Source organism: Pelodiscus sinensis, chromosome 2, assembly GCF_049634645.1.
Source record: "Pelodiscus sinensis isolate JC-2024 chromosome 2, ASM4963464v1, whole genome shotgun sequence".
NCBI classification, from domain to species: Eukaryota; Metazoa; Chordata; order Testudines; family Trionychidae; genus Pelodiscus; species Pelodiscus sinensis.
The window spans coordinates 1,202,874-1,229,494 of record NC_134712.1 but is presented as its reverse complement, the minus strand read 5'-3'; the positions used below and the strand labels follow the sequence as shown (position 1 = coordinate 1,229,494).

The window sequence follows — 26,621 nt, the reverse complement described above, 5'->3', positions numbered from 1 at the left end:
TTCTTATTCTATTCTCTTTAATCCGTTGGTGTTTAATAAATTGTATTTGCTTTGAACCGTATGAAGTGATCACTGGGCCAAGAAGGCCTGCGGTGTAAAGAGAGCACCTCGGCGTGGGGACACCCTCACTCCTGCCCCTAGTGACTACAAGGTCGGGGATTAAGCCCCAGGAAACCTGGGCCCGCTGGGCAGTGCTCCCAGACGCAGGCCGTTGGGGTCACCCACAGCCCAAGTCTAGCGAGCAGGGAGCGCCCAGCCTGCCCGACCAGAGCGTATCACAGCCCACGGCGTCACAGAGGGCTCCTATGTGGGAGCTGGCGGGCACCTGGCACCGGCCCAAAGGCAGTGGAGGGGGGTGGAGCCGGTGGAGGCACCGGTGGGCACTGGATGGACGGGCAGGGCTGGATGGGCAGGGCTGGACCGGCTGGACGGGCAGGGCAGGGCTGGACGGGCAGGGCAGGGCTGGACGGGCAGGGCAGGGCTGGCGGCTGCCCCGGCAGCAGATTAGGAATATTCCTGGGTGAATTTGACATAAAATTGACTGAGCTTCTTCAGCAGGATCTGCAGCTTCTCCGCCGGTGGGAGGATGGTCATTCTGCGGGCAGAGAGAGACCCTCAGCCTGGGCACCCGGCGGAGCCCAGCCGGCCAGTGCCCAAGCCCCAGTGCCAGGGGCCCATGGAGCCGCCCCCCCCCAGCAGAGCTGGGCACAAGAGAAAGGGGAAGGGCTGCCGAGGGGCAGGGTTGTGGGGCATGTGGTGGGCACGTGGGGTGGGGGTTTGAGGGGCAGAGGGCTGGGCAGGGGGGTGGCTGTCAGGAGTGGGGGGGCACGCTGCCGGGTGGGGGTGCTGGCTGGCGGGTGCCTGGAGCGCAGTCGGAGCCCTCACCTGAAGTGATAGGTGCCCTCTCGCTGCCCGAACCCGCTGCCTGGCACCACGCAGATGCCCGTCTCCTCCAGCAGCTGGAGGCAGAAGAACATGTCTGGGGCAAGGCCCCGGGCCTGGGGGCAGCAAGAGCTGGGTTCAGGGGACGGGAGGAGAGATGCCCACTGTGTGCCCGGCTCCCCACCCTCACCCCACCCCAGGCTGCCCCGTGCCCGGCCCTCCCCGGCCCTGCTCCCCGCCCCCACCCCCGGCTGCCCCGTGCCCGGCCCTCCCCAGACCTGCTCCCCGCCCCCACCCCAGGCTGCCCTGTGCCCGGCCCTCCCCAGACCTGCTCCCCGCCCCCACCCCAGGCTGCCCCGTGCCCGGCCCTCCCCGGCCCTGCTCCCCGCCCCCACCCCTGGCTGCCCTGTGCCCGGCCCTCCCCAGACCTGCTCCCCGCCCCCACCCCAGGCTGCCCCGTGCCCGGCCCTCCCCGGCCCTGCTCCCCGCCCCCACCCCCGGCTGCCCCGTGCCCGGCCCTCCCCAGACCTGCTCCCCGCCCCCACCCCAGGCTGCCCCGTGCCCGGCCCTCCCCGGCCCTGCTCCCCGCCCCCACCCCAGGCTGCCCTGTGCCCGGCCCTCCCCGGCCCTGCTTCCCGCCCCCACCCCAGGCTGCCCCGTGCCCGGCCCTCCCCGGCCCTGCTCCCCGTGCCCAGCCCTCCCCGGCCCTGCTCTCCGCCCCCACCCCCAGCTACCCCGTGCCCGGCCCTCCCCAGACCTGCTCCCCGTGCCCGGCCCTCCCCAGACCTGCTCCCCATGCCCGGCCCTCCCCGGCCCTGCTCCCCGCCCCCACCCCCAGCTACCCCGTGCCCAGCCCTCCCCAGACCTGCTCCCCGTGCCCGGCCCTCCCCGGCCCTGCTCTCCGCCCCCACCCCAGCTGCCCCGTGCCCGGCTCTCACCTGGGCCTCCAGCACAGCTCTGGCTGGGAGCTGGATCCTGGGGAAGGCGTACATGGCGCCCTGCACGGGGTTACAGCGGATCCCGGGCACCTGGCTGAAGATCTCCTGGGTCAGCCGGGCTTTGTGGGCCAGGTCACTCAGGATCGCCTGTCTCTCCTGGGAGCGCCCGAGGGAGACACCCACAGACTGAGGGGTGCAGGCCGGGGACAGGCACCGGGTATAGCAGGGCCTGGGGGCAGGTGTCAGGGCCATAGGGAGATGGAGGGGGGCACAGGGTCTTCCATGGTGCGGGGGCAGCAGGTGGGCGTGGGGGGAGATGCCCATGGGGCTGGGGGGGCCAGTGCGGGGGGAGATGCCCATAGGGCTGGGGGGGGGCCAGTGCGGGGGGAGATGCCCGTGGGGCTGGGGGGGCCAGTGCGGGGGCAGCAGGTGGGTGCGGGGGGAGATGCCCATAGGGCTGGGGGGGCCAGTGCGGGGGCAGCAGGTGGGCGCGGGGGGAGATGCCCGTGGGGCTGGGGGGGCCAGTGCAGGGGCAGCAGGCGGGCGCGGGGGGAGATGCCCATAGGGCTGGGGGGGCCAGTGTGGGGGCAGCAGGTGGGCGCGGGGGGAGATGCCCGTGGGGCTGGGGGGGCCAGTGCAGGGGCAGCAGGTGGGTGCGGGGGGAGATGCCCATAGGGCTGGGGGGGGCCAGTGCGGGGGCAGCAGGTGGGCGCGGGGGGAGATGCCCGTGGGGCTGGGGGGGCCAGTGCGGGGGCAGCAGGCGGGCGCGGGGGGAGATGCCCATAGGGCTGGGGGGGCCGGTGCGGGGGGAGATGCCCGTGGGGCTGGGGGGGCCAGTGCAGGGGCAGCAGGCGGGCGCGGGGGGAGATGCCCATAGGGCTGGGGGGGCCGGTGCGGGGGGAGATGCCCATAGGGCTGGGGGGGCCAGTGCAGGGGCAGCAGGCGGGCGCGGGGGGAGATGCCCTTAGGGCTGGGGGGGCCGGTGCGGGGGGAGATGCCCATGGGGCTGGGGGGGCCAGTGCGGGGGCAGCAGGCGGGCACGGGGGGAGATACCCGTGGGGCTGGTGTGGGGGAGGGGTGGGGCTGGTGGCCGGGATCAGGGCCACTCCCCCCCCCACTTGCCTGGCTGAAGCTGTGGTAGGAGGGCTCGCCCGGCGCGGGCGGGTTCACGACGACGTCCAGCAGCACCTGCCCGGGCACGGGGGGGCACAGCCGCACCGACACCAGCTTGGAGAGCTGCTGCTGCACCGCCGGGTCCATGTTCACCACCTCCATGTACCCCCCGCGGAACCCGCACCTGGGGCACAGGGGGAGATAGAGGCGGCTCCCACGGGGGGCGGGGCCTGGCTCCCCTGGGGGCGGGGCCTTGTTCTCCTTCCAGAGTGGTCCTTGGGGGCGGGGCCTGGCTCCCCTGGGGGCGGGGCCTTGTTCTCCTTCCAGAGTGGTCCTTGGGGGCGGGGCCTGGCTCCCCTGGGGGCGGGGCCTTGTTCTCCTTCCAGAGTGGTCCTTGGGGGTGGGGCCTGGCTCCCCTGGGGGCGGGGCCTTGTTCTCCTTCCAGAGTGGTCCTTGGGGGCGGGGCCTGGCTCCCCTGGGGGCGGGGCCTTGTTCTCCTTCCCTAGGGACCCCTGGGGGGGGGGAGGCCTCGTTTCCGTTCCCTAGGGGATGCCTGGGGGAGGGGCCTAGCTCCCCCTTTCTCTGCGACCCCCCCCGGGGACAGGGCTTGGCTCCCCCTCCCTATGGGACCCCCGGGGTGGGGCCTGGCTCCTGTCCCCATAAGCACCCTGTGATTCCCAGCCTTGGCCCCGGTGCTCTGGGGTCTGTGTCTCCCTGCCCCCCTGCGGGGGAGGTCTCTGGGACTGGGGCTGTTGGGCTGCCTCGCTTGTGGGAGCCCCACGCCATGGAGGCCGGGGGGGTCTGTGAGCAGCGCAGCTGGGCTCAGCTCCAGGGGAGGCCGGGGTGCACAGAGGGTCCTGGGCCGGGCCGGAGCAGCTGCCTCGGGGGGCTGCCTGTTCCCCGCCCTGGCCGGCCTTGGGGTCACGGCGCGGCCATGGGGCAGACGGGCGACCCCCGGCCTCCTGCCCGCCCCCGAGGCCAAGCTGGGCGCCCCGCCTCTCATCGCTGCGGCTGGAGTGGGGCAGCCCCTGGGGGCGCCCGGGAAGGCCGTGGGGGGCGGCTCACTCACTCGCCCATGAAGCCCTTGGAGATGGAGTGGAAGGAGGCCAGCTCCACCTCGCTGGAGTACGGGGGGCCCAGCTCCGAAAGGACCTTCTTGAAGGAGTGGAACGCGGAGCCCTCGGCGTAGACGTTGTCCTGATAGACCTGGGGCGGGGCGAGGGGGTCAGGGCGCCCGCCGGGCCCACGGCTGAGCCCACGGGCCAGGCGGCCACCCCCCGGCCTCGCCTGGGAGCCCCTGGAGCCTGCATTAGGACGCTGTCGGGAGATGCTGGAACCCCCCAGGGACACGGCCACCCCTACGGGCCACGCCAGGGCCACCAGCCACGGGGACCCGCTGGCACCCCTGGGCGCGGGCAGCGCCACTGGCGGGGGGGCAAGGCTGGCTGCCCTGGAGAGAAGCTCACCCCTCCCCCAGGGGCAGCCCGGCCGTGGGGCAGGCAGCAGGGGCCAGGAGCCGGCTCTGGCCCTCACCTCGTCGGCCATCAGGAAGAGTTGCTCCTCCCACGCAAACTTGATGACGTCCTCGATGCATTGGCGGCTCTGGACCTGGCCTGTGGGTGTGGGACAGGCCCATCAGAGCTGTGGGCCACCCTGCCCCAGCCAGCGCCACCTGCCCCTCAGCCGCCCCGCCCCATCCCCCCCAGCCTGCCCCCTTGTGATGAAGTCGGGGAGGGGGTCGAATTTGCTCTGTTCACTTGGTCATGCGCTGTGTGACTTCTACTGTGGTAATCCCATGTGCGTGCCTCAGTTTCCCCTGGCACTGCACCAGCACCGTCCTGGACGGGGCTAATCCCCCCGTGGCCCCAATGGCTGATGCTTTCTCTGACCCGCGCCCAGGAGTGGGGCGACCAGGGGACCCCTCTTGCCCGGAAAAGGGAACAGAGGCAGGGCTGGGAGGCGCTGCCGCGCGTGGGGGTGAGTCTGGGCCGGCCTGGGGGGCAGCGACGGGGTCTGGGCCCTGCTCCCTGCGACGGGCCCTGCCGCCTCCTTACCCTTCGGGGTCCCTGAGGGACTCCCCCCCCCCAGCCCTGCGGAGGACTAGGAGCTGGCGCCCCCAGAGGGAAGCGGCCCCGTGGCCCCCGCCCGCCTGCCCTGGATGGCGCGTGGTACCGGTGGGGTTCCCGGGGTTGATGATGCAGAGCACGCGGGGCTGGCAGTGCTCCCGGGCCTGGCGCAGCGCCCGCCGCAGCTCCCCGCAGTCCAGCGCCCAGCACCGCTCCTCCTCCAGGTAGTAGTTGACCTGCACGGCGTCCAGCTCGGCCAGGGCAGCCGAGTAGAGCGGGTACTGGGGGATGGGGATCAGCACGCCCGTCCGCCACCGGCCCTCGCCCGACACCAGCATCTTCAGCAGGGTCTGGCGAGACAGGCGGGGTGGGCAGGGGCAGGACGCGCTGGGCCCCTCCGCACACCCCTGGAGCATCCCCCCGGGGACACCGGCGCCCCTCTGCCCCATCCCCCCTCGCTGCCCCCCCGCGCCGTGCCAGCCTGTGCGTTCCCAGAGGGCTGCCAGCCCTGTGCCAGGCCCAGCACAAAGGGCCCTTTGTGAGGCTGGCCGAGCGCCAGGCAACGCTGGCCTGGGAGCCGGGTCCCAGCCCACAGGGGTGCGCTGAGAGCGCTGCCAGCCGGGCAGCCCGGGCCCCAGAGCAGGGGGGAGGGGGAGGGGCAGGGGGGCTCCGGGCATCGGCCAGTCGGCAGCAGGCGAGAGGCCAGTGATTCCCGGGGCCGGGGGCACCGAGAGCTCGGGGCCCGGGGAATAAGGATCCCCGTGGGAACAGTCCTCGGCCTGCTCTGCCGGTGCCCCTCAGCCCTGGCACCAGCCCCTGCCAGGCCAGCCCTGCCCCCCACAGCCCTGCCCCCCCCCCACAGCCCTGCCGGTGCCCCTCAGCCCTGGCACCAGCCCCTGCCAGGCCAGCCCTGCCCCCTACAGCCCTGGGCTCCCTCCCCACAGCCCTGCCGGTGCCCCTCAGTCCTGGCACCAGCCCCTGCCAGGCCAGCCCTGCCCCCCACAGCCCTGCCCCCCCTACAGCCCTGGGCTCCCCCCCCCCCACAGCCCTGCCGGTGCCCCTCAGCCCTGGCACCAGCCCCTGCCAGGCCAGCCCTGCCCCCCACAGCCCTGCCCCCCCCCCACAGCCCTGCCGGTGCCCCTCAGTCCTGGCACCAGCCCCTGCCAGGCCAGCCCTGCCCCCCCTACAGCCCTGGGCTCCCCCCCCTACAGCCCTGCCGGTGACCCTCAGCCCTGGCACCAGCCCCTGCCCCCCACAGCCCTGCCCCCCACAGCCCTGGGCCCCCCCCGCCCAGCTCACTGGTACCCCTCGGGGCGCCGGTTGCTGGGGGGGGCCGTACCATGATGGCGTCACTGGCCCCCGTGGACAGGTAGATGTTGTCCGGGTTGGCGGGGACGCCCCCGTCCCGCCGCTCGATGTAACGCGCCACGTCCTGGCGGATGAGCTCGATGCCGGGGCTGGCCGTGTAGGCCCCTGGCGGGAGACAGAGCGAGCTGGGCCGGGGGCTGGGGTGACTCTGGGCCGCCAGGGGGGCCAGCGCTGTCAGCTTCCCCCCCCCCCGCAGGGCGACCCAGGCACCCTGCCTGAGCGCCAACCCCCTCCCCAGAGCCCCAGAGGGGGAGCCGGGCACCAAGCTGGGCGGGGGGGGGGGGCAGCACACGGGGCTGCAGGGCCAGGGTAGCAGGCAGGGGGGCTGGGACAGCAGGGTGGGTTCCAGGGGGGCCGGGGGCAGGAGGGTGGGTTCCCGGGGGCAGTGGGCTGGGGAGGGGGCCGGGGCAGGATGGTGGGTTCCCGGGGGCAGCGGGCTGGGGAGGGGGGCCGGGGGCAGGAGGGTGGGTTCCCGGGGGCAGCGGGCTGGGGAGGGGGGCCGGGGGCAGGAGGGTGGGTTCCCGGGGGCAGCGGGCTGGGGAGGGGGGCCGGGGGCAGGAGGGTGGGTTCCCGGGGGCAGTGGGCTGGGGAGGGGGGCCGGGGGCAGGAGGGTGGGAACCCAGGGGCAGCGGGCTGGGGAGGGGGCCGGGGGCAGGAGGGTGGGTTCCCGGGGGCAGCGGGCTAGGGAGGGGGGCCGGGGGCAGCAGGATGGGTTCCCGGGGGCAGCGGGCTGGGGAGGGGGGCCGGGGGCAGGAGGGTGGGTTCCCGGGGGCAGCGGGCTGGGGAGGGAGGCCGGGGGCAGGAGGGTGGGTTTCCGGGGGCAGCGGGCTGGGGAGGGGGGCCGGGGGCAGGAGGGTGGGTTCCCGGGGGCAGCGGGCTGGGGAGGGGCCCGGGGGCAGGAGGGTGGGTTCCCAGGGGCAGCGGGCTGGGGAGGGGGGCCGGGGGCAGGAGGGTGGCTTCCCGGGGGCAGCGGGCTGGGGAGGGGCCCGGGGGCAGGAGGGTGGGTTCCCGGGGGCAGCGGGCTGGGGAGGGAGGCCGGGGGCAGGAGGGTGGCTTCCCGGGGGCAGCGGGCTGGGGAGGGAGGCCGGGGGCAGGAGGGTGGGTTCCAGGGGGGCCGGGGGCAGGAGGGTGGGTTCCAGGGGGGCCGGGGGCAGGAGGGTGGGTTCCCAGGGGCAGCGGGCTGGGGAGGGGGCCCGGGGGCAGGAGGGTGGGTTCCAGGGGGGCCGGGGGCAGGAGGGTGGGTTCCCAGGGGCAGCGGGCTGGGGAGGGGGCCCGGGGGCAGGAGGGTGGGTTCCAGGGGGGCCGGGGACAGGAGGGTGGGTTCCCGGGGGCAGCGGGCTGGGGAGGGGGGCCGGGGCAGGAGGGTGGGTTCCCGGGGGCAGCAGGCTGGGGAGGGGCCCGGGGGCAGGAGGGTGGGTTCCAGGGGGGCCGGGGGCAGGAGGGTGGGTTCCCGGGGGCAGCGGGCTGGGGAGGGGGCCGGGGGCAGGAGGGTGGGTTCCAGGGGGGCAGTGGGCTGGGGAGGGGGGCTGGGGCAGGAGGGTGGGTTCCCGGGGGCAGCGGGCTGGGGAGGGGGCCCGGGGGCAGGAGGGTGGGTTCCAGGGGGGCCGGGGGCAGGAGGGTGGGTTCCCGGGGGCAGCGGGCTGGGGAGGGGGCCGGGGGCAGGAGGGTGGGTTCCAGGGGGGCAGTGGGCTGGGGAGGGGGGCTGGGGCAGGAGGGTGGGTTCCCGGGGGCAGCGGGCTGGGGAGGGGGGCCGGGGGCAGGAGGGTGGGTTCCCGGGGGCAGTGGGCTGGGGAGGGGGGCCGGGGGCAGGAGGGTGGGTTCCCGGGGGCAGCGGGCTGGGGAGGGGGGCCGGGGGCAGGAGGGTGGGTTCCCGGGGGCAGCGGGCTGGGGAGGGGGACCGGGGGCAGGAGGGTGGGTTCCCGGGGGCAGCGGGCTGGGGAGGGGGGCCGGGGGCAGGAGGGTGGGTTCCCGGGGGCAGCAGGCTGGGGAGGGGGGCCGGGGCAGGAGGGTGGGTTCCCGGGGGCAGCAGGCTGGGGAGGGGGGCCGGGGCAGGAGGGTGGGTTCCCGGGGGCAGCAGGCTGGGGAGGGGGCCGGGGCAGGAGGGTGAGTTCCCGGGGGCAGCGGGCTGGGGAGGGGGGCCGGGGCAGGAGGGTGGGTTCCCGGGGGCAGCAGGCTGGGGAGGGGGCCGGGGCAGGAGGGTGAGTTCCCGGGGGCAGCGGGCTGGGGAGGGGGGCCGGGGGCAGGAGGGTGGGTTCCCGGGGGCAGCGGGCTGGGGAGGGGGCTGGGGGCAGGAGGGTGGGTTCCCGGGGGCAGCGGGCTGGGGAGGGGGCCGGGGCAGGAGGGTGAGTTCCCGGGGGCAGCGGGCTGGGGAGGGGGCTGGGGGCAGGAGGGTGGGTTCCCGGGGGCAGCGGGCGGGGGAGGGGGCCCGGGGGCAGGAGGGTGGGTTCCCGGGGGCAGCGGGCTGGGGAGGGGGGCTGGGGGCAGCGGGCTGGGGAGGGGGGCCGGGGGCAGGAGGGTGGGTTCCCGGAGGCAGCGGGCTGGGGAGGGGGGCTGGGGGCAGCGGGCTGGGGAGGGGGGCCGGGGGCAGGAGGGTGGCTTCCCGGGGGCAGCGGGCTGGGGAGGGGGGCCGGGGGCAGGAGGGTGAGTTCCCGGGGGCAGCGGGCTGGGGAGGGGGGCCGGGGGCAGCGGGCTGGGGAGGGGGGCCGGGGGCAGGAGGGTGGGTTCCCGGGGGCAGCGGGCTGGGGAGGGGGGCCGGGGGCAGGAGGGTGGCTTCCCGGGGGCAGCGGGCTGGGGAGGGGGGCCGGGGGCAGGAGGGTGAGTTCCCGGGGGCAGCGGGCTGGGGAGGGGGGCCGGGGGCAGTGGGCTGGGGAGGGGGGCTGGGGCAGGAGGGTGGGTTCCCGGGGGCAGCGGGCTGGGGAGGGGGCTGGGGGCAGGAGGGTGGGTTCCCGGGGGCAGCGGGCTGGGGAGGGGGCCGGGGCAGGAGGGTGAGTTCCCGGGGGCAGCGGGCTGGGGAGGGGGCCGGGGCAGGAGGGTGAGTTCCCGGGGGCAGCGGGCTGGGGAGGGGGGCCGGGGGCAGGAGGGTGGCTTCCCGGGGGCAGCGGGCTGGGGAGGGGGCTGGGGGCAGGAGGGTGGGTTCCCGGGGGCAGCGGGCTGGGGAGGGGGCTGGGGGCAGGAGGGTGGGTTCCCGGGGGCAGCGGGCTGGGGAGGGGGCCGGGGCAGGAGGGTGAGTTCCCGGGGGCAGCGGGCTGGGGAGGGGGCCGGGGCAGGAGGGTGAGTTCCCGGGGGCAGCGGGCTGGGGAGGGGGGCCGGGGGCAGGAGGGTGGCTTCCCGGGGGCAGCGGGCTGGGGAGGGGGCTGGGGGCAGGAGGGTGGGTTCCCGGGGGCAGCGGGCTGGGGAGGGGGCCGGGGGCAGGAGGGTGGGTTCCCGGGGGCAGCGGGCGGGGGAGGGGGCCCGGGGGCAGGAGGGTGGGCTCCCAGGGGCAGCGGGCTGGGGAGGGGGCCGGGGCAGGAGGGTGAGTTCCCGGGGGCAGCGGGCTGGGGGAGGGGGGCTGGGGGCAGCGGGCTGGGGAGGGGGGCCGGGGGCAGGAGGGTGGCTTCCCAGAGCGGGCTGGGTGCCAGGGGGACACTCACCGGCACTCTGCCCCCCGCACCCTGCCAGCAGTCTGTGCGCTCGCTGCCTGGCGTCGGCGGGGAAGAGCGGGTCGTTCAGCAGCTCGGGGTAGAGGCAGAGGGCACTGACCTGTGGGGCACAAACCTCGCTTGCTCCACACGCCACCCTGGCCCCGCGTCGGCGCCCCCACCCCCGGGAGCCCTCCCTGCCTCCCAGGGAACTTGGGGCCCAACAGCAGCCCCCCGCCTCTGTGTGAGGGGGGTGGGCCTTGAGCTCTCGGCCATCTCAGCAGCCGGCTCCTGAAGCGGGGAGTTCCGCAGGTTCCTGAGCCCTTCGCCCCACCCCCCATTGTCTGGGCACTGCCCCTGCATAAGCAGCGCCGGCCAATGGTCAGAGCAGGGACGGGTGGGGCCAGCACGGACCTGGGACCTCAGAGCAGGACCCGCTAGAGCGGGGGCAAAGCGCCAGCTGGTGCTCAGCTAAGGCCGTCGAGCAAACCCCTCTGCCAGTGCCAAGCTCAGACACGTCCCTTCTGCCCCGTGCCTCAGTGTCCCCACCCAAGGGCAGTGGGACGCTGGCCGCACGGCTGGGCCGTATCACCCGCCCCCAGACAGGCTCCTCCCAGCTCCCCCAGGGCTGCAGGGGCCCCCCCAAAACCTGATGCCCGCACCCAGATGGGGGGGCGAGGTACCTGGCGCAGGAAGGTGACGGGGCGCTGGCCCATGGCGTGGGCATCGCCGATGTTGGCTTTGATCACCTCAGTGAAAGGCTTCTTCACGCCCTGCGGGAGGAGGGGGCGGGATGACGGAGCCCCCCAGGAAAGCGGCACCCGCCACCTGCAACGCCCAGCCTGTGCCCAGCGGGGCAAGCACCGGTCCTGCCCCATCGCCCCTGCCTGGCAGCACAGCGCCCCCGGTGCCCCCTACTGCCCCCCAGCAGCACAGCGCCCCCTGGCGCCCCCTACTGCCCCCCAGCAGCACAGCGCCCCCTGGCGCCCCCTACTGCCCCCACCCTGCAGCACAGCGCCCCCTGGCGCCCCCTACTGCCCCCCAGCAGCACAGCGCCCCCTGGCGCCCCCTACTGATTCCCCTAGCAGCCCAGCGCCCCCTAGCGCCCCGTACTTCCCCCACCGTGCAGCACAGCGCCCCCTGGCGCCCCCTACTGATCCCCCATCTGTCAGCCCAGTACCCCTGTCGCCCCCTACTGATCCCCCCTCCTGGCAGCCCGGCGCCCCCTGGCGCCCCCTACTGATTCCCCTAGGAGCCCAGCGCACCCTAGCGCCCCGTACTTCCCCCACCGTGCAGCACAGCACCCCCTGGCGCCCCCTACTGATCCCCCCTCCTGGCAGCCCGGCGCCCCCTGGGGCCTTGGTACCCCAGAAGGGCCGTAGTGCAGGGCCGAGCTCACCCCGCCCAGCCAGCAGCACCCAGTGACGGGCTCTGAGCGAGGCTCTGGGCTGGCTGTTTCCTGCCGCCCTCGAGAGGCCTGCCACCGGCACCCCCGCCCCGGAGCTGCCCTCATGCTGGGCCCCTGCCAGCCAGGCTCCTGCCCCCGCGCCCCACAGCGCCCCCTGTGGGTGGGGCTGGGCGGCACCGGCCTGGCTGCCCGCCCAGGCCGCCACAGGCATGCAGGCAGCGCGGTCAGTGCCCTCCGGCTGGCGCGTCTCGGAGGCGAGACGTCCTGCGTCAGGGCGAGCCTGGGACGCTGCCCTCTGCTCCGGGATCAGCTGGGGAAAGTGCAGTGACGCAGGCAGCCACCGCCCACCCGCCCGCCCCCGGGACTTCGCCCCGTTCCACCTGCCCACCCTGCCCTGACCCGCGGGGAACCCGCAGCGAGGGACACGCAGTCCAGACCCGGCAGCACCCGGCCCAGTGCCCCCGCACAGACCCCTGCCCCGGCGGGAGGAGACCGACCAGGCCTCATGCATGTGCACGGCTGTGTGCCGACATGCGTGTGTGAGAACCCTGCCCCTGGCGGGAGGAGACCGACCAGGCCTCATGCGTGTGCATGGCTGTGTGCCGACATGCGTGTGCGAGACCCCTGCCCCCGGCGGGAGGAGACCGACCAGGCCTCATGCGTGTGCACGGCTGTGTGCCGACACACGTGTGCGAGAACCCTGCCTTGGAGGGAGGAGACCGACCAGGCCTCATGCGTGTGCATGGCTGTGTGCCGACACGCGTGTGTGAGACCCCTGCCCCTGGCGGGAGGAGACCGACCAGGCCTCATGCGTGTGCATGGCTGTGTGCCGACACGCGTGTGTGAGACCCCTGCCCCCGGCGGGAGGAGACCGACCAGGCCTCATGCGTGTGCATGGCTGTGTGCCGACATGCGTGTGCGAGAACCCTGCCCCTGGCGGGAGGAGACCGACCAGGCCTCATGCGTGTGCATGGCTGTGTGCCGACATGCGTGTGCGAGAACCCTGCCCCTGGCGGGAGGAGACCGACCAGGCCTCATGCGTGTGCATGGCTGTGTGCCGACATGCGTGTGTGAGAACCCTGCCCCCGGCGGGAGGAGACCGACCAGGCCTCATGCGTGTGCATGGCTGTGTGCCGACACGCGTGTGCGAGAACCCTGCCCCTGAAGGGAGGAACCTGACCAGGCCTCATGCGTGTGCATGGCTGTGTGCTGACACGCGTGTGCGAGAACCCTGCCCCCGGCGGGAGGAGACCAACCAGGCCTCATGCGTGTGCACGGCTGTGGGCCGACATGCATGTGCGAGAACCCCTGGTAATGATGCTCACACGCATGTGCCACCTGCGCGCAGGCCAGCCAATGGCTCTGGCCTTGGCTCGCCTGGGCCCATCGTGCCGCCCTCTGGGTGTCTGAGCCGAGGCTGCGACCCTGCCCTGGAGCTGACGGAGCCGCAGCCGAGCCAGCCCCAGCCCCAGCCCCTTCAGCCCGGGCGTTGGCGGCCTCTCCAAGGGACACCAGCCAGGCCGCCCGGACCAGGGAGGGATGGGGCTGGCCAGTCCCCCCAGAGACCTGCCAGCGCAGCCCAGGGCCAAGCAGCTCCCTTCCCCCTTCCCCGGAGCCCTGGCCCAGAGCAGACCTGGCCCTAGCCTATGCCTCCCCCTCCCCCCACACCCCAATTCGCCTGCCATGGGGCAGGCCTCGCCCCTTCTATGCTGCCCTCTGCCCTGCCCCTCCCAGGGCCCGGTGCCCCCATGGTCAGGCTGGGATGGGGCCGGCTGGGGCCCTCAGGGATGCCTGGGCAGGCCTGTGTGTGCAGACATGGGCCTGGGACGGGGGCTCCGTGATGGGCCGTGGTGCAAGCCGAGCCAGCTGGACCCAGGCCAGGCCAGGGCTGGGGGCCGCGCTGGGGACGCTTATGGTGGTTGATGGGAGGCCGGCAGTGAGACAGGCCAGGTGGCACCATGCCACTGCCGCGAGGGCGGGCACAGCCTCTGCTCCCGGGCAACACGCAGCAGGCACCGGGCAGGGGACAGTCACACGCCCTACACCCACTGCCCTCCCCTGCATGGCCACAGCACTGCCCAGCTGTGTGTCCTAGGCCCCGCACTGCTCCCAGCTCAAGGAGATTCTCCTCTAGCTAAGTAGCAGGGCAAGAGGGTTCGAATCCAGAGCCAGCTCTTGCTGCATGCGGCTCAGGGATCCCGGGGGCCCTCCGTGCCCACAGATTCACTTGGGCGTGGTTGTCTCAGCCGGGGCAGAGGGGTTACACGCGGCTCGTCAGCCCCCAGCCCTGTGCCAGGGGGCGCTGCAGGGCATGGGGCATGGGCTCAGTAGGGGGCGCTCTCCCCTGGCAGCCAGTGCTCTCCAGTGTGGCATCAGGGGGCGCTGCAGGGCATGGGGCATGGGCTCAGTAGGGGGCGCTCTCCCCTGGCAGCCAGTGCTCTCCAGTGTGGCACCAGGGGGCGCTGTGCTGCAGGAGTCAGAGGGGCTCAGAAGGGCCCCCTACAGGATCTATTGCCCCACTGCAGGACTAGCGGTCGGGAGGAGCCAGCCGTGACCCTTGTGCTCCTGCCTGGCCCTGTTGCCCCAGGAGCGGGGGTTTCCAGGCAGCAGCCCTAGCAAAGCTGAACTTAGGAGTCGCTCGCCTCTCCTGTCCTCCCTCCGCTGTGCCTCAAGGACACTCCTCTCCCCTTCCTGCTGCGGCCCGGCCTCCCGCACGCTGCCCCTTGCCCCCAGAAGCGGCTGCATTTCAGGTGCACTGACGGGCTGCACAGGGCTCCGGGACGTTCCCCCGCCCCCGTCATTCCTGTCCCAGGCTGCTCCCAGATGTTTGCTCAGGACCTTGTACTTCCTGGTGCAAATTCTCAGGGGAGCAATGACAGCGGGTGCCCTCCTGCCCTCAGCCGGTTACACACTGCACCAGGGACGGGACGGGGCCAGTGCCCCAGGCGCCTGATGCTGTTCTCAGCCGACCCCAGGGCCCGGACCCCAGAGACGCTTCAAGAGGAGCTGGGGGTTGACAGGTTCAGGATTGGACCCAGGAGGGGGGGATGACACTGCACTGGGTGGCAGAATTCCCATGCACTTGGGACACAGGGGGCAGGGTGCCCATGCACTGGGGGGGGCACAGGGACAGGGTGCCCATGCACTGGGGGGGCACAGGGACAGGGTGCCCATGCACGGGGGGGCCACAGGGACCGGGGGGCACAGGGACAGGGTGCCCATGCACTGAGGGGCACAGGGACGGGGGGCACAGGGACAGGATGCCCATGCACTGGGGGGGCAGAGGGACGGGGTGCCCATGCACTGGGGGGCACAGGGGACGGGGGGCACAGGGGACGGAGGGCACAGGGACAGGGTGCCCATGCACTGGGGGGCATAGAGACGGGGGCACAGGGACAGGGTGCCCATGCACTGGGGGGCACAGGGACAGGGGGGCACAGAGGGTAGGGGGGGCACAGAGGGAAGCTGTGGGGGGCCAGAGGGACAGGGTGCCCATGCACTGGGGGGCCAGAGGGACGGGGGGCCAGAGGGACAGGGTGCCCATGCACTGGGGGGCACAGGGGACGGGGGGCACAGGGACAGGGTGCCCATGCACTGGGGGGCACAGGGGACGGGGGGCACAGGGACAGGGTGCCCATGCACTGGGGGGCACAGGGGACGGGGGGCACAGGGACAGGGTGCCCATGCACTGGGGGGCACAGGGGACGGGGGGCACAGGGACAGGGTGCCCATGCACTGGGGGGCCAGAGGGACAGGGTGCCCATGCACTGGGGGGCACAGGGGACGGGGGGCACAGGGACAGGGTGCCCATGCACTGGGGGGCCAGAGGGACAGGGGGGCACTGCTGCCAGACCTGCCCGCTGCGGTGCCCGGTGCCCGCGGAGGGGATCTCACGACCCTGTTATTCCAGCAGCGTCCCAGGGCCCAGGACGCGCCCGGCGCTGCCCAAGCCGCGGCGGGTCCCTGCCCCGAGGGGCCGGCCCGGTGCCCCCCGGCGCGGCTCGGCCCTTACCTGCCTCAGCTCCTCCTCCAGCTCCAGGGCGCGGGCCAGGATGGGGCCCCGCACCGCGTACTCCACCCGCTTCACGCAGGGGTTCATGGAGTCCCGGGTCAGCACCTTGCCCCGCAGCCCGTTCTCCGCCATCCCGCCGGCTCTGCGGGGCGAGAGGGAGCTGAGAGCCGGGGCGCGGGGCGCTGAGAACCGGGGGCGCGGGGAGCTGAGAGCCGGGGCGCGGGGCGCTGAGAGCCGGGGCGCGGGGCGCTGAGAGCCGGGGGCGCGGGGCGCTGAGAGCCGGGGCGCGGGGCGCTGAGAGCCGGGGGCGCGGGGCGCTGAGAGCCGGGGCGCGGGGCGCTGAGAACCGGGGGCGCGGGGCGCTGAGAGCCGGGGCGCGGGGAGCTGAGAACCGGGGGCGCGGGGCGCTGAGAGCCGGGGCGCGGGGCGCTGAGAACCGGGGGCGCGGGGCGCTGAGAGCCGGGGCGCGGGGAGCTGAGAACCGGGGCGCGGGGCGCTGAGAGCCGGGGCGCGGGGCGCTGAGAACCGGGGGCGCGGGGCGCTGAGAGCCGGGGCGAGAGGGAGCTGAGAGCCGGGGCGCGGGGCGCTGAGAGCCGGGGCGCGGGGCGCTGAGAGCCGGGGCGCGGGGCGCGGGGCGCGGGGAGGAAACTGACCAGGGGACGGGATCGGGGTCTGGCTCCCCTCCCCCTCCCCGCCTCGCTCCCTGCCCCCCCTTTTCCCCCTCCCCGGCCCCTCCGCCCCGCGGGGCGACTCGTACCCCGGGTGCAGCGCTGCAGCGAGCCGGCCGGCGCCGCGGCTCTTTAAGAGCGGGGCAGAAGGGGCAGGGGGGGGGGCGGGGGGAGGAGACAGGCCGGGCCGGGGAGGAGAGTGAAAGAGACACACGCGAGCCTGCCGGGACGCCAGCCCGCTTGGCTCCATGGCAGCGAGCCCCCGGCCCCTCCCCCTTTCCTGGGGGGAGGGGTCCCCCCAGCCGGAGGAGAGCCTGGAGGCCCCTGTATCTAGTCGGGCTCCGGCTACTGGAGCTCCAGGAGAATCCCCGCTAGCTGCAGGCAGTACAGGGCCTAGGACACACGGGGGGTCCTGAATCCATCCAGGAGCGGGCAGGGGGCAGGCTGCAGAGCTACACGCCCCAGGGGCATTTCTACTCCGGGATGTGGCCCGTCACATCTGGGGGGTGGTCTCGTCTCAGGAGGCCCCACTGGGGGGCAGGTGGGGGACACCAAGCCCCCCCAGCGCAGCCCAGGCAGCCGTGGCCACCGTATCGTGTTCCGGGGCATGTCAGGGCAGCGAGGCAGGAATGAGCCTCGCGCTGCGCACAAAGCGGCGAAGCTGGGGAACTGGTTCTCGGCCCACGCCAGCCAAGGGCGCGAGGAGCCACGTTGCACGGGGTGGGGAGGGCCGGCTGGCAGGCCTCCCTGATTGCCCCTGCAGCCACAGGGGAGTCCTACCAGGCAGTAGGGGGCACTGTTCTCTGGGCCGCAGTAAAGGGTGCGACCCAGGGTGGCAGTAAAGGGTGCTGTGCTGTGTGGGGTGACTGTGCTGGGGCCCAGAGGTGGCCAGGTGATTCACCGGCCCAGTGCCCTCTACAGAAGCACGCTGCATGCCAGCTTGCCCTGCCACGTGGTGTAGAGAATCTCCGTGACCTGCTGGCAGTATAGGGCTTCTGACACACAGTAGAAGTTTGCTACAGTGCTCACCCAGTGAGGCAGCACGTGTGGAGTTTGTAAGCCATTTCCAGGATGAACCGGGAGCCGGGGGAGGGGGATAACGCCTGGCTCACATGGGCACTGACCAGCTCTGAGCCCGGGCACCCAGCTGGGCTCGCCTGCACCAGGCTGCACCCTCTGACCACGGCAACCGGTGCTCAGCCGTGTTCAGGCCCCCTCCAACCCCACTTGCGTTGCCCATGGAGCCAGCTGGAGAACATCACTGGCGCCCAGCTCTGGGCATGGAGCCACCCAGCATCCTGCGATCCACGGGGGGTGGGGAGCTGCTCCACCCCAGAACAGGGCGCTGGGAGTGGGGCAGAGGGGTGCGGACGCTATGGGGCGAAGGGGGCATGGCAGCTGGGGCGCCAAGGGGATGGGGCGCTCTCCTCTCGCACCCCTGGCAGGCCCAGCCAGATGGAGCCCGCCCAGGCAGGGCCCCAGGGCGTGGGGCAAGGGGCCAGCTGTGGGCAGGGCAGAGAATCGTGGGTTTCACATCTGCCCAGGCCTGGGGGCAGGGGCAGGTTTGACAGGCCACGTGGTGCCGACCGGGCCGGAGTTTTCAGCTGAGCCGGCTGAGCTGGAAATAACCCGAACCGGCTGGCCAGCATCTGGGGTCAGCGCGGGGGGGGGGGTGTCTCCCAACTCAGCCAGCAGCAAAGGGGGCTCAGTTTGGGGGCGGTGGCTCTGGCTGGCTCTTGCCCAGGCCCACCGGGCTGGCCCCAGGAAACAGGCCCCGGCCCGTCAGCCAGGGCACGGCTGGGCCCCAGCGCCAGTGCCAAGGGTCCTGGGGTTGGAAGCCAGTGTCTGCCAGGGAGCAACCCCCCCCCCCGTTGCCAGGGCGACTGTTGCCCCAGGGGGCTCTGCTTTGCGAGCGGTGGAGCGGGCTCCCTTCCGCCCCGCGGCTGAAATCAGCCAGTTCTGGGGTGGAGCACGGCAGCCAAGCACAGCTGAACAAGCTGGGACAGGGAGCGACTAGCGTGAACCTCCGCTGGGCTGGGGGCAGCCATGGCCCTTCCCACCGCCCCCCGGCACAAGCTGGGGCTGTGCTGTGGGGAACCGGGCAGGGGGGCAGCAGAACGTCTGCCCCCCAGGCATCTCAACACAGAAATCCCCCAGTCCCCTGGGGAGAGCAGGATGGGCCCTGTTCACCAATGGGGAAACTGAGGCTCAAATTGAGGCCGTGACTTGCCCAAGGTGCCTCGGGGAGCCAGTGGCAGAGCCAGGACTAGTTCCTAGTGGCCAGCCCCCCATCCTGCTCACTCCTGAGCCTTGCCCACGAGAGCTGCCTGCAGCCCCTGCTGGGGGGGAGCACCGCAGCCCCCAGCAAGCAGGACGCCCGGCGCGCTGCAGGAGAGGAAAGGGAGAATCCTGCCTCCTGCCAAAATCAGGGGGATCCTGGCCGCCCGCCAATGTACGCTGGGGTCCCTCCTGGCCACCAGGGGGCAGCACTGCAGAGGTGGCCCTGCCCGCAGCACAGCGCCCCCTAGTGTGCCACCGGGGCCAACCCGGCCGGCCCAGGAGAGCGCCCCCTGCGGACCCTCCACTCCCGCCCCTGCAGCACAGCGCCCCCTGCTGCCCGCTGGGCCCGCCTAACGCTCCCGGAGGCCACGTGTGCACGGTGTCGGGGTGTCTCTCGAAATCAGCTCCCGGCTCCCGCCATGCCGCCTGCACGGGTGCCCGGTGAGGTCACTGGTTCAAGCCCAGCCTGAGCCCTGTTCCCAGCAGGTGGCACCCGGGGGGTTTCCCGTGGCTGGCGCCTGCCCTCGGGGAGCCCTTGGCAGAGCGGCGGAGCCAGTTACACACGAGGAAGGTCCCTCTCCAGAGCTGGGAGAGTTCGGCAGCTCCCCAGTGCCCCGGCCCAGCAGCTCAGAGTGGGGGTGAGTCTGCAGGGGACGGCCACTGCCACGGCCTGGCGCCATCTCCCCGCGTGGCTCCACCAGCCCGTTCCCCAGGGCGCGCCAAGGCACCAGGCCTCACCGAGGCCACGCTCAGGCTACCACCCCAAAGAGAAGGGGACTGGCTCAAACGTTCCCAGCACAGGGGGGTGCCCAGGCCAGACGCCCCTGGATCCCGCCGCGTGTCCCCTCCCCCCAGCACTGGAGGGTTCAAGAGGGAGAGGCACCGGCAGAACCGTGACACACCCACCCGGACCTGGCTCCGATTAGCAGCCTTGGGCGCTGAGCCAGCTGGAGGCTGTGCCGGCCTGGGGGGGGCCCGATAGGCTGCATGCAGGCTGCTGGGCCCCGCCTGCCGTGGGCCTCAGGCCAGGGGGGAAGGTCCCTGCCCCACCCTCTCGGAGCCGGGCTGGGAGGGAACCGGAGCCTCAGCAGCGGGGGACCTGTCAGCACAAGGCGGGAGCAGCCAGCACCCGCAGCGCCAGCACCTGCCCCTCCCCCGGGACCCCTCGGCGCCCCTGGCCCCAAACACGCAGACCCGCCCCTCCCCCGAAACTGACGCAATCCCCAGGAATGACGCTGCCCAGGTGCTGTGGCAAGAGGGGGCAGATACCCTGTGAGAGCAGAGAACCGGCGCAGGGGGACAGGACAGGGCAGGGCTCAGCACCACGGCCGGATACGGGGGGGGGCAGAGAACCGGCGCAGGGGGGACAGGACAAGGCAGGGCCCAGCACCACGGCCGGATACGGGGGGGGGGGGGGCAGAGAACCGGCGCAGGGGGGGTGGGGCAGGGCTCAGCACCACGGCCGGATACGGGGGGGGGGGCAGAGAACCGGCGCAGGGGGGTGGGGCAGGGCTCAGCACCACGGCCGGATACGGGGGGGGGGCAGAGAACCGGCGCAGGGGGGTGGGGCAGGGCTCAGCACCACGGCCGGATACGGGGGGGGGGGGCAGAGAACCGGCGCAGGGGGGACAGGACGGGGCAGGGCCCAGCGCGGTGGCCGGACACAGGGGGAGGCAGAGAACCGGCGCAGGGGGGACAGGACAAGGCAGGGCTCAGCACCGTGGCCGGACACGGGGAGGCAGAGAACCGGCGCAGGGGGACAGGACGGGGCAGGGCCTGGCACCGCGGCCGGACACAGGGGGAGGCAGAGAACCGGCGCGGGGGGACAGGACGGGGCAGGGCCTGGCACCGCGGCCGGACACAGGGGGAGGCAGAGAACCGGCGCAGGGGGACAGGACGGGGCAGGGCCCAGCGCAGTGGCCGGACACAGGGGGAGGCAGAGAACCGGCGCAGGGGGGACAGGACGGGGCAGGGCCTGGCACCGCGGCCGGACACAGGGGGAGGCAGAGAACCGGCGCAGGGGGGACAGGACGGGGCAGGGCCCGGCACCCTGGCTGGACACAGGGGGAGGCAGAGAACCGGTGCAGGGGGACAGGACGGGGCAGGGCCCGGCACCCTGGCTGGACACAGGGGGAGGCAGAGAACCGGCGCAGGGGGACAGGACGGGGCAGGGCCCGGCCCCACAGCTGGACACGGGGGGAGGCAGAGAACCGGCGCAGGGGGACAGGACGGGGCAGGGCCCGGCACCACGGCTGGACACAGGGGGAGGCAGAGAACCGGCGCAGGGGGACAGGACGGGGCAGGGCCCGGCCCCCTGGCTGGATACGGGGGGAGGCAGAGAACGGATGCAGGGGGACAGGACGGGGCAGGGCCCAGCGCGGTGGCCAGACACAGGGGGAGGCAGAGAACCGGCGCAGGGGGACAGGACGGGGCAGGGCCCAGCACCACGGCCGGACACGGGGGGAGACAGAGAACCGGCGCAGGGGGGACAGGACGGGGCAGGGCCCGGCACCACGGCCGGACACGGGGGGAGGCAGAGAACCGGCGCAGGGGGGACAGGACGGAGCAGGGCCCGGCACCCTGGCTGGACACGGGGGGAGGCAGAGAACCAGCGCAGGGGGACAGGACGGGGCAGGGCCCGGCACCCTGGCTGGACACGGGGGGGAGGCAGAGAACCGGCGCAGGGGGACAGGACGGGGCAGGGCCCAGCACGGTGGCCGGACACAGGGGGAGGCAGAGAACCGGCGCAGGGGGACAGGACGGGGCAGGGCCCAGCACGGTGGCCGGACACAGGGGGAGGCAGAGAACCGGCGCAGGGGGACAGGACGGGGCAGGGCCCAGCACCGCGGCCGGACACCCGGCCATTGCTCAGGGTGGGAAGATCCCAAGCCCCAGCCCTGTGTTCAGGGCTCAGCAGGCGTTCGCAGGGACCTGGAGAGGTTTGGCGAAGGAGACTTGGGGTCCCAGAGCTATCGGTCGCCTGTACCCAACACGGCTGGATCTGCCGCTGGCGGGGAGCAGGGTGCAGAGCTGGGCTGCCCCACACGGGAGTCTGTGCAGAGACCCCCAGCAGCGGCGCCAGCGTCCCAGGCCCCCGAGAGCAGGGTGGGGGCGGCGAGGATCCGCTGTGCTGAGGGCGAGGGGGCTCTCGGGGGCTCTGCCCTGGCAGCCAGTGTTGGTTCTCTATGCCCCAGCGTGGCACAAGCGGGCGCTAGCGCATCAGCCGGAGCGCCGCCCAGAGGTGTCGTCATTCCCCTTCATTCGGCTCTGGGGCGGCCACAGCTGGGGTCTTGTGTCCAGTTCTGGGACCCCACTACAGGAAGGACGTGGGCGCATTGGAGAGGGGCCAGCGGAGGGCGACCAAACTGATTCGGGGGCTGGAGCACACGACCTATGAGGAGAGGCTGAGGGATTTGGGCTTGTTCAGTCTGCAGCAGAGAAGAGGGAGGGGGGATTTGAGAGCAGCCTGCAACTCCCTGCATGGCGGGGGGTAAGAAAGGCTGGAGAGGGCTGTTCTTAGTGGGGGCAGAACAAGGAGCAACGGGCTCAGGTTGCAGCGGGGGAGTCTAGGTGGGCGATTAGGACAAACGGAGGCGCTGGGCCGGGTTCCCTGGGGGGTGGAATCTCCGTCCCTGGGGTGTTTCAGTCCCAGCTGGACAGAGCCCTGGCGGGGCTGATGGAGTCGGGCTGGTCCTGCCTTGGCAGGGGGCTGGACTCGGTGGCTCGAGGGCCCCGCCCGCCCCGGGGTTCTTTGCTAGCACGAGGCGTTGCAGCCGGGAGGCTCTGTCCCGCCGGGCCTTGCCCCCGAGCCGAGGGTCCAGGGGCTGCAGGGATGGAACGGAGCCAAGGCCCGCGGAGGCCGGACCCAGCCCTGTGGGCGCAGCGTGGGGAGGGGCCGTCCTGGGGAGCAGAGACGGGCCGCCTGTCCCACCCAGGTGGCTGGCCTCCGTGGGAGCAGCTTGGCGCGGGGCCGGGGCCTTACCAGCCGGTGCCCCTGTGCCCTGCCCCGGGAGCTACCCTGGAGGGGCCCACTGGAGGGGCAAGGCACCGGGGCATAAAGCCAGGTCCCTGAATGCAGCTCCCTGGGGGCCCATCTGCAGGGTGCAGCCCCCAGTGACCCCAGGGGACCCTCCCTCGCTGTGCTGGGTGCAGGGAGCAGAGGGAGGTGCCGGGGCTGCCCCTCGGGGCTGTCACTGACCTCGGTGGATGGCTCTTTCCTGCACCCAGCGCAGGATCCCGCGCAGATGGGGGGCAGCCGGCCCGGGGTGGGGGCCTCGCTGGGCGGGCGCTACGGCAGCTGCGTGGCCTTCTAGGGAGCAGCTGCCTGCGGGGCAGCCGAGCCAGCTCGCAGCCTGTAAAGGGAGCCGGGTCGGCCCCGCCAGCCCCTCCTCCCGCCCGCCTGCAGCCTCCCCGCATGGGGCCAGCGTCCCTTCAGCTGAGCCCCTGGCAAGGGAGCCCACAGCAGGCTGCCCCGGCGAGGCCAGGGGGTGCCCGGGCCCCCCACTGAGGCGACTGCCCAGGGCTTGCCCTCGAGCCGGGATGGGGGCGCGTAGCCAGCCCGGTGCCGCTGGACCGGAGTCGTTCTGCATATGCACTGATTGGGGGGTGCCTCCGCCGGGACCCCCCCCACCGCGGCTGACATGCGAGAGCCCCCAGCACCCGCCCTTTGAGACACAGGCCTGGCCCAGGCTCTGTGCCTCAGTTTCCCCCACCTCTTCCAGGCAGGCAGGACATTTCCTCAGCTTGCTCCCACGCCCGGAGCCAGACCCCCTCTGGCCTGCGGGGCTGGGGACGCTGGGCCTGTCCCGTGTCTGGCCGTGATGGCCACTGGGAGCCAGCCCTGATGGCTTGAGGGGCAGCTTCATGGTCGGGCCCTCGTCCTCCGCTCCCGGGGTGGGCCCAGTGCCGGGTGAACATCACCAGCTGCCAGCCGTGGCCAGGGCACAGCCTGTAGCCAGGGCCAGCTGGGGTGGCTGTTAGCATGGGGGGGTCCTGCCCAAAGACCCCCCACCCCTGCTAGGAGGGAGGGGCTGTTAGAACCCACCAGCCCCATAGGCGACCCTGTCCTGGGCATGTCACTCCCGGGCTTGACCTGGTGCCCGCCGGGCAGGGGGTCAGCGGCCAGCCACGTGCCAGGAGGAGCCAGGCCCAGCTTGTAGGTCCAGCCCCATGGGGACCGCTGGGGCAGTGGGGGGAGGGGGGTGGGGCCCTGCTCAGACAGCAGCAGCTGGTGGGAGATGCAGCCCCCAGATCCCCCCCCGCCTGTCCCCGGACACCTGCCCCCCTGGGCGCCCCCCACCAGCCGTCCCTGCCCACCCCGCTCTGGGCACGTGGGTGCAGCCGGGCGCCCCGGCCTTTGGGCTGCAGAGCCAGGCCGCTTAGCCCGTGCCGGCCAGGCCGCTGGGGCGGGGGGCAGGTGATTGGTGTCCCCCGGAGGGGCCGTGTCACCGGGTGTGGGGGTCCCCCAGGCCTGGCTGGGACCCCTGCGCCTGGGGGGGGCTGTGCCCAGGGCAGGGGCGTCGGGGGCTTCCCCAGCAAAGTCCGGCGGACGAGGGAGGGGCCGGCTCCCCCCACGCGCTGTCTGAGGGCGAGGGGCCGGCCCCGACCGGGGCAGCTGGAGTCGCAAGGCACATGCTGGAGGGGGCGGGGGTACAGAGTCTGCCCCCCCCACGACTGGGGACACCGAGGGGGGTGTCACCGCGGGGTGGGGGCAGGGTGGTTCTGCTTTCACTTTCAGCAGCGTGCAGGGAGGGGGGGCACCCCCTGGCTAATGCCCCCCCCCCGCCCGGTGAGCGCAGATCCTGGGAATCCCGCCCCTCCCCCCGGCACCAGCGGAGTTTGGACCCTCGGCGGAGCCAGACCCGCTCAGGCAGGAGATGAGCATCGTCAGCAGCCGCCCCCCCCCCGCGCCTGGCTCTGCCCCAGGGGCCCTGCCAGCCTGGCCCCCCCGAGGGAGGCGGGAGCGTCGGTCTGATGCAGGGGCCAGGCTGAATGGGGCGGCTCGGCTCCTGCCCCGCCCCAGGGCACCGGTCTCTGCCAGGGGGGCAGGAGGGGAGCGGGGCACCCCGAGCCCAGCCTGGCTACAGGAGCAAGAACCGAGCCCCTGGGCAGCTCTGGGGGGGAAAGGGAAAGGCAGGGGGGCAGGGTACCGGGATCTGGGGGGGGATTCCGGGGGGGCAGGGCACCAGGATAAGAAGGGGGTTCTGGGGGGCAAGGTATGGGATCTGGGGGGGTTCTGGAGGGGGCAGGACACCAGGATAAAAAGGGGGTTCTGGGGGGCAGGGTACCGGGATCTGGGGGGGTTCTGGAGGGGGCAGGATACCAGAATAAGAAGGGGGTTCTGGGGGGCAGGGTACCGGGATCTGGGGGGGGTTCTGGAGGGGGCAGGATACCAGGATAAGAAGGAGGTTCTGGGGGCAGGGTATGGAATCTGGGGGGGTTCTGGAGGGGGCAGGGCACCAGGATAAGAAGGGGGTTCTGGGGGGCAGGGTATGGGATCTGGGGGGGTTCTGGAGGGGGCAGGGCACCAGGATAAGAAGGGGGTTCTGGGGGGCAGGGTATGGGATCTGGGGGGGGTTCTGGAGGGGGCAGGGCACCAGGATAAAAAGGGGGTTCTGGGGGGCAGGGTATGGGATCTGGGGGGTTCTGGAGGGGGCAGGACACCAGGATAAGAAGGAGGTTCTGGGGGCAGGGTATGGAATCTGGGGGGGTTCTGGAGGGGGGCAGGGCACCAGGATAAAAAGGGGGTTCTGGGGGGCAGAGTATGGGATCTGGGGGGGTTCTGGAGGGGGCAGGATACCAGGATAAGAAGGAGGTTCTGGGGGCAGGGTATGGAATCTGGGGGGGTTCTGGAGGGGGGCAGGGCACCAGGATAAAAAGGGGGTTCTGGGGGGCAGGGTATGGGATCCTGGGGGTTAAGGTGCCAGGATTAGAAGGGGGGTTCTGGGGAAAGCACTTCCTCTCGGGTGGGGTCTCTCCACCTCCCTGCCCCCCCAGAGCAGGGTCCCGGCTCTCGCAGGCTCCCAGCCTTGGGCCACAAGTGAGAGCTGGCCTGGGGCACGTACCAGGACACGGAGCCAACGGGCAGCGCCAGCCCCTCCCCCCATGCACACAACTCGGGGGGGACCCAGGCAACCCCCCCCACACACACACCCTGAGCAAGGCCCTGAAGTCAGACCCCCCCACTGGGCACACAGGGCCGGAGCAGCCCCCCCTGCGTGAGCCCCACGTGGGCCGCACCCAGCCGGGAGCGCTCAGCCACGCGCCGGGGGGCTGGCCCCAGCTCGCTCTCTGGGGCAGAGGTCTGACCTGGGGCCGCTGATTTGGGAGCCTCCAGATTTGGTGCCCAACTCGAGACCCCGAACCCGAATTTCTGGCCCTCCCAGGGGCTGCTCAGCCCCCCGGCATCTCCCTTCAGCCCCCCATCAGCCACAGCCTGAGTGAGGGGCAGGCTCCCAGCAGGGGGGGCGGGGGACAGAGCCAGCCCCCCGGGCCTGGCCGCGCAGGGGCCCCACTCGTGGAGCAGAGCGGCCCCACGGTGCTGGGATCAGCCTGTCCACATGCGGCCTGGCGCCTGCAGATCTGCACCCCCCTCGTGCGCCCCGGCCCGGGCAGGGCCCTCATGGCTGGATGGGGGCCAGAAGGGGGGAGATTGATACGGGAGGAGCAGGTGCAGCCAAGTCAGGCTCTCCCGGATCCCCCTGCCCCGGCAGCTGCTCTAGGACCCCGGAGCCGCGCTGCCGGCTGCCGCGTCATGGCCCCGCGCCCAGGCAGGGGAGCACTCACAGGGACCTTCCTGCTGTGCCTGCTCCCTTCCCGGGGTCCACCCATCGGGACGAGGGCTGAGCAGGACACCGGGAATGGCACCGAAGCCGCTTTCCCGGAGAGCGGGGGAGGCCGCAGCCAGTCCCCCTACACGGAGAGCACTGACGGGGCCGGAGCCAGCAGCACTGCCCTCCCGTGACCCCTCGCTTGCCGGGGGGGGCCTCAGGGAGCCAGGGCTAGAGCGTCTCGTTCACCACTTCCCTGGCAGCACTCCAGCCTCAGGCCTTCATTGCCACCGGCTCCCACATGCCGAAGGAAACTGAGGCACAGAGAGGCAGGGACAGGGCCAAGGCCAACCAGTGAGGCAGTGGCGGAGTCACTCACCTGGCTCCTGGGCATCGCACGGGGGTCGCCGCCTGCCCTTCGCCGGGCGCCAAGGCAGAGAGAAGCGGCAGGCAGAGCGTCGCTCGCGCACAACGCCGGTGACCGGTCCGTACCCGTCCTT

The 26,621-nt window shown here is 73.4% G+C and overlaps 1 protein-coding gene across 4 annotated transcripts; it reads right to left on the bottom strand.

The window, feature by feature from the left end:
* On the bottom strand, positions 1–26,530 carry GPT (glutamic--pyruvic transaminase). 4 transcript variants are annotated; one of them, XM_075919940.1, is made up of 12 exons: positions 26,501–26,530; positions 15,409–15,546; positions 10,668–10,757; positions 9,997–10,105; positions 6,339–6,472; positions 5,106–5,349; positions 4,467–4,546; positions 4,003–4,139; positions 2,943–3,117; positions 1,821–1,976; positions 886–998; positions 1–595 (listed from the first exon to the last, which is right to left on the bottom strand). In XM_075919940.1, exons 1-12 carry the CDS (start codon positions 26,513–26,515, stop codon positions 505–507), a joined length of 1,482 nt encoding a protein of 493 aa, XP_075776055.1. In that variant the 5' UTR covers positions 26,516–26,530; the 3' UTR covers positions 1–504. The 4 variants fall into 4 exon arrangements, with proteins under 4 accessions (XP_075776055.1, XP_075776056.1, XP_075776054.1 ...); XM_075919939.1 differs by lacking the exon at positions 26,501–26,530 and adding an exon at positions 16,162–16,307 and having other exon boundaries at positions 2–595; positions 15,405–15,546; XM_075919942.1 differs by lacking the exon at positions 26,501–26,530 and adding an exon at positions 16,162–16,307 and having other exon boundaries at positions 2–595.
* Positions 26,531–26,621: the final 91 nt, after the last annotated feature.